General features: G+C 38.5%; 1 protein-coding gene across 1 annotated transcript in view; it reads right to left on the reverse strand.

Annotated features, from left to right (window-relative positions):
• sez6b (seizure related 6 homolog b) overlaps window positions 1–6,536 on the reverse strand; it is a 147,475-nt gene that overhangs the window by 90,589 nt on the left and 50,350 nt on the right. The window contains exon 3 of the mRNA XM_008278856.1: window positions 3,923–4,112. Within this exon, the coding sequence (XP_008277078.1) occupies window positions 3,923–4,112 (190 nt within the window). The remainder of the gene's footprint in view (window positions 1–3,922; window positions 4,113–6,536) is intronic.

Raw genomic sequence — 6,536 nt, forward strand, 5'->3', positions numbered from 1 at the left:
ACAGTTTCCTTTAAAGGAAATCATTCATTGTGTGTTTTCTTCATCTTGCATTGCTGAACCCTGTTTAAAGTGATCATATAACAAACAACTAATCAGTACTGATACTTTATGCTCATAGATAAAGGAGGGACAATAATACAGTAGATGCTTCGAATTTCTTAGATATATCTATGCAGTATTCTTAGTAGACCGAATAGCAGCAGATGATAGAAAGCTCATTAAAACAGGAAGAGACATGAGGGATTTATTTTTTAGAGACTTAAGACTTGACTTGGACTCATGACCAAAGACTTGACACTTGACTTGGACTTGCAAAAAAAGACTTGTGAACATCTCTGGTGCATCCTGCTGACGGCAGTGTATGAATTCAGAGTCACTCATCAGTGCTTTCGAACTTCCACACAAATGTTCACCCCCACATGCAGCCCAGTTCCCACACTGTAGAGCGATACTGTGTTACAGGAGAGCGGCACTGTAGTGCCAGCAGGCTGACATGCACAAAACACAGCAGAGTTCCCTGACAAAAGTACAGGGATTTCATGTTCTCTTTTGTCGTTGATACCAATCCATTAAAATATGGATCTGTCCTGATACAAATCTTTAGGTTTGTCATGAGACATGTCTGGGCTACTGTTGGTATTTTGAGTAATCAATTAATCATTTATTTTAAAACTGTTCAAAGAATTTCAAATTGCATTTATCAGTTACAATTATATTTTTGCTGCAATTACTCAGTGTCATCACTTAAGCTGGACGCCTGTTCTTGGAAGACATCCATGAATGTTTCCATATAGATGGTTCTGTCTCACATGCTTTAACCTGGATAGCATGTTGTACCTCTGGTAGAAGATGGAGTAAATAATGTAGTTCTGAGAGCCCCTTGATTGGCTCACATCCTTGCTGACAGACAGACAGACAGACAGACAGACACACACACACACACAATTATAAAAGCTTTTTTTCTCATCTGTTTGGCCAGCAGTAGTGAGATACTAGCACAGATCAGATTGCTTTTAGCAGCAGGTAATGATGTTGATGGCACCATTTAACAGGGGAGAAGTTTGCACATGCCATCAGTGCGTTGGAGGGCAATCAGTGGAAACAAGGATAAATGAAAAGATATCAAGGAGTACATTCTCACAGTTTTCAGGGGGATGAAATCTGACCATTGGAACCAGAGCTGACCCAGTCTCCTCTGGGCTGTAAAACACCATCATATATTTACAAAAGCCTTTATGGATTTTCATTCCAAAGAAACGAAGGCAGCTGCAGAAAATGACTTTCAGTTTTTCCCTCTGTCATTAGCAGACTGCAGGATGAAGCGTCTCAGGAATTCCTGTCTCTAAAACATCTCCTTTATGTTAACTAGTAAATAAAGCAGTTGCGCAGATAATTTATTCATAAATCATGGACTGATCATATTTTCTTGCAGAGAGAAACCAAACATTTCAGTGATCAAATGCTAACATAGGCTCAGCTGCACATCAGCTACACTCTGCCAGGTATACAAGAGAAGCAGACTTCACATTCATCTCGCATGATATGAATCAAGCACTCCAATACAAAGAATACACTGAAGTATTAGATGTTGTTTTGTACATTCTGCTTGTGATTCTTTTATCTTGCATGATAAACAAACTGCATCACCAAGTCCAATCTGTATAGATTTTCAAATCAATCACTGTTGGTGTGTTCTCTGTCTTTTATCACTTTTTCATGTAATTTCCAGGCAGGAAGAAAAAGTAAAATTCATTATAAATAAAAAATCTGACATGGGTGAAACATTTGGTTGTTAAATTATGTTTGATAAAAACATATTGTACTATGAAGTCAGGAATGAGAAGTTATTGTAGAAAGGTTATCGTAAAACAAAATGAAATATAAAACATAGCAATGTTTTGCAATGTAAGCTTACTATAAAGTTACTACAAGCTACCAGATCTACCAGTAAAAACAGGATCTTATTGTGCGGGTCATAACAGTGTCCCAATAATGGGTCAGTCATTACAAACTAATGCACACAAGTGACACTAAATAAAGATTTCAATTGTAATTCACATTCCAAAGTTTCTAAAGGTCCGAAATGTAATCAGATATTGAGGAAATGTATTTAAATGATGTACAAGACATCTGTAATATTTTAATTTCAGTACAAAAGAACTGCAGGACTAGAATCACCACTTTGTAGTGTAAGCCTCCATCAACCTGTTAACATGCAGTTTACATCAATGTCTGTCCAGACTCACAAAATATATATAAAGATTCTGAAATGTGTAACAAAAAAACACAACAAATAAAAAAAAACAGGCACTTGGCCAGTATAGCTGATTCTGATGGAATACAAACATGTAGCTATGGCAGCAGAACATTATGCTTCAGATTTGGATGTTGCTGCAAAGAAACTACAAATTTTAAAACATGGTTTCTTTTCGAGCTGGAAGCACAGAAGTTCCAAACAACCACCACAGTTTCAAAGTTGCACTGAAACTGCACCAATCAATATCTGACCAAATGTGAAATAGGATAAGAATGTCTTCTTCTGTTCCTGGTGTTGAATAACAGCCAGAAAAGTGTTTGTGCAGAACATATCACAGTCAAGTTGACCTTTTCGATGTAATAGCCATCACTTCATCATTTTATCCTTATACACAATTTTGTGAAAGTTTGTCTAATTAATGTATGAACTATTTTTTGAGGAGACTGTGATGTTTGACTATTAAAATTTTGGTTCACTCCTGAGAGCACAATTTGTCCCACATTTGACAAATGGCATTCCTAAAATACCACATTCATGAGAATTAGATGGACACATCTGGCCACAGTTGTTTCAGGCACAGAGACACAACAGCGGTGGTCTGAAAGCATGTGGTTGATGGTTTCTCTCAGTGGAAATATATATTGAATGAAGAGTTTTTACTGTCAGACAGTGAGGGACACAATGATTTTAATAACCTTAATGCTATGTTATGGGGGAAAAAAGAGTGGAAAATGAATGCTAAGGGGAAAAACAGTAATTAAGTTCAATTTGTCTTTAATTTTATTGTATCATCTTGAATTCTGTAAAATTCTGGTAATGGCTAAGTAACTAATTACTGCCTCTGTTTCTGAGGGCCCTCATTTTTATTGTTCTTAAGCCATTGAACAATATAATGCCTCTCTTTGTAGTTTCATAAAACAGAATCTAAGTGACAATAACTTGAGAGTTCTGTCTCTCAGCTATCATGTTTTCTCTCCGACCAAACCAACATGTGTTAGCAACTATGTACAAATAACAAGCAGCAAGCCAAGTAATTTCAAAAACCTTGAGCCTGACATTTTCGTGACCATTATGCCCTTGGGTTTGGATATTGCTTGGCAAAAATTCTGTTTACTTTCCTAAAGAAATCGGTTTAATTCATCTCTATACCACCACCTCTGACCTAGCAACATGGGTGATGGAGAGGAAGGAGGGGATGGAGGGAGGCCAACAGCTGTCTTCAGCTCTGTTTGCTCTACACAACAGTTTTGCTCCATATTTGCAAAAGTGCACCCAACCTATTCTGAGGAATCTCAGTTCTCTTGTAATTGCACCTCTTCTACATCTGCTGTTTCATTGGAAAATTGATTGAAAAATTACAAACTGCTACTTCAATAATTGGACAGGGTTTTTGTTTTTTGTGTGTGTTTGTTTTTTTTACTTCATTGCACAGTGTTGTATATCACCATTGCTATTTGATGTATTTTACCAGAGGTGGCTTTACTTTCTGCATATCAAGGTAATGGACAACATCAGTTAGAAAAATGTCTGCGGTGACGGCAGGCTGCATTAAAATCTATGGCCATCCTTAAGCCAACAATAAGAGCCAAAATGTTATGTAAAAATCATGCTGGTTGCTTTCACAAAATTCTTGTTTAAACAGCGTGCTCTGTGATTCAGTCTTACCTTGGTATCTGAGCAGGACTGATCCAGCCTGAGACCTCGGGCTATGGAAGCGGATAGAGATCTGATTGCTGTGACTTCGTACTACCAACCCCCTCATCAGAATGGACTCGTTGGCCAGCATGGTGTTCTCCCGGTGGCCCACATCTTCAAACGCCACCTTGTCTCCCTCAGATAGATTCACATTCATCACCTGACAGAAAACAGAGTAGGGATTAGCCCACTTGTACATCACATAAAAAACACAGCAACAAAAGATCCACATCCTCCCAGGTCTCAGAACCTGAAGCAAGAAACCAACAAAAGCTGCATCCTATTCAGGTGAGGGTGTTGTAGTGTGCTGCAGAAGCTGATGATCATATTCCTCACAGCAATTACCTCTTCTTTTTCACATCTGATTTCCAACAAAATCCAAAGTCAGTAGCAGTTGTTGGCTGCTGGTTTTAGACGTGCTTAAACCTTCATTTGGTGCCTTAATAAAATTCAATAAAGCATTCTAAAACCTATGCAGACAAAAATTAAACTGATTGTATTTATTTGTTTGTTTGCTGCATCCAAGGTTGAGACTAAAATTTCATCCTTAGACATATTATATTTATTCAGGCATTTTTTTTATACTCTTGTACATGATGTATCTATAACAACAGCCCATCATTATATTCACATCACAAATGATCTATCCAGTTGGTTCCAAAAGACTGAAACTGTGGTTCCAATGCAAACCTTGACAAAAATCACAGCGTTTAATGATTTGTAAACATTTAAAAACAAGAAGAGAAAAAAAATGTAGGGAGGAAATGTTTCAGATTCTGCACTGCTTCAGGGTCACCAATGAAACCAAAGCACCTGCAGTGAATCGACTCCACCCTCACCGAGGAGAGGCGGTCCTCCATTCGTCAGTGACATGCTTTATCTTCTAATTTGCATCTTTGTGGAGACGGATTCATACAGCAGCAGCAGGATAATGAGTCCAAACACAGTGTACTTGATTAATAAATGTATTAAGTTGATACTGATACCATTGGAGGATTCTGCAGGATAGAACAAAAAATAAATAAATCACAAAGTCCTGCTGTTTAATAACAACATGCAATGAGAAGAAAGCTGCTCAAAAACAGAGGCTTTAAATGATATGAAAATTCCCCTGTTTACATAGAATGCATTTGCAGCTATGGCCACTTACATCAAAATTGCACCCAACTCACTAACACTTTGCAATAGCAGTTCCCCCACATTGTTCTGGATAATTTCGAAAGTGGTATAAAGTCTTTGCACAGAGTTTATCCATTCAGAGTGGCAGCCATTATTGTTGCCACACTGCGAACTGTCATCAGCAAGTGAGAAAGCAAAGCAGAGAGAGTTCTTCAATTTCCGATTAGATAATAAAATGCTCCTATTATGAAAGAGCTTCAGGGTGCAGAAGTGGCAGCCTTCGTAGATTAATTTTACATCTGAAGCTATTTGCACTTACAATTTGCGACGGAGGGGTTATTACTTGCACAGTTCAAGGGCTTGTTTGCACTTAAACTAGCAATGATTTCCCTGTGAAAAAAAAGGCACTGGTGAAGTGAAGAACGTTGACCTGACAGACTGACTGTGACCTTCACCTTGCGGTTCAAGCACTGTCTGTGATATTTCATCATGAACATATCAGCATGTGCTGTAACAAGCTGCACTGGAGGTTCGCTTTGCACAGCGCTAAGGCGCAAATCAAAAGTAAGAAATATGGGAAAAGCTAAAAGGACAATGTAGAGCTCAGTGATTACGCTGCAGATAAGCCTGATAATTGTCATCTTGTCTCCTATGCTGACAGCATGTCTGGTGAGAAATGCCATTTTTTATCAGCTTTTTATCACAGCAGGTATATCTTTATTCAGGCGTTAAAAGGAAGGAGGCGTCTTGTCTTGATGCGGTCCTCCATAGATCAAATCAACTGCATCCTGTCTCACCTGGCTGAGAGCTGGATCCACAGCTCCCATGAGAAAAAGCTGCTGAGGGAAACTGTGGAGATGTGAATCCACTGACAGGACACAGGCGTCAGTTACCAGCAAGTTTGTGAAGATCAAAACGGGACTTGAGACTGCTGTTTGGGGAGGAACAACACTGTGAAGAATGTTGACCTACTTAAAGCCTAATATAATGTGAATGTATTAAGAGGAGAATAAATTTCATAGACTTAATGTGAAATACTGCGCAGTAGATATATTATATTTAACCCTTAAATGCGTTGGTCAACACTTAGGCACACTAAGACATATTAACACAGTAACTTTTCTAGAGCGTAGCATTAAAAACAACAAATGAAAAAGTCTGTCAGTTTAGTTCACATCACATATATCTAATATAAATGTCAGAAATGTATTTTTCTGTATTCTGACATATATATCTATATATTTCATGTTTTTACTGTCACATCCCACATATGGCTTCAACCATCCATCCATCCATCCATTTTCTATACACCACTTAATCCTCATTAGGGTCGCCGGGGGGGCTGGAGCCTATCCCAGCTGACTTAGGGCGAAGGCAGGGGACACCCTGGACAGGTCACCAGTCCATCGCAGGGCCACACTCACATTCACACCTATGGACAATTTAGAATCACCAATTAACCTCA

Source organism: Stegastes partitus, unplaced genomic scaffold (assembly GCF_000690725.1).
Source record: "Stegastes partitus isolate 25-593 unplaced genomic scaffold, Stegastes_partitus-1.0.2 Scaffold135, whole genome shotgun sequence".
Lineage (NCBI taxonomy): Eukaryota > Metazoa > Chordata > Actinopteri > Pomacentridae > Stegastes > Stegastes partitus.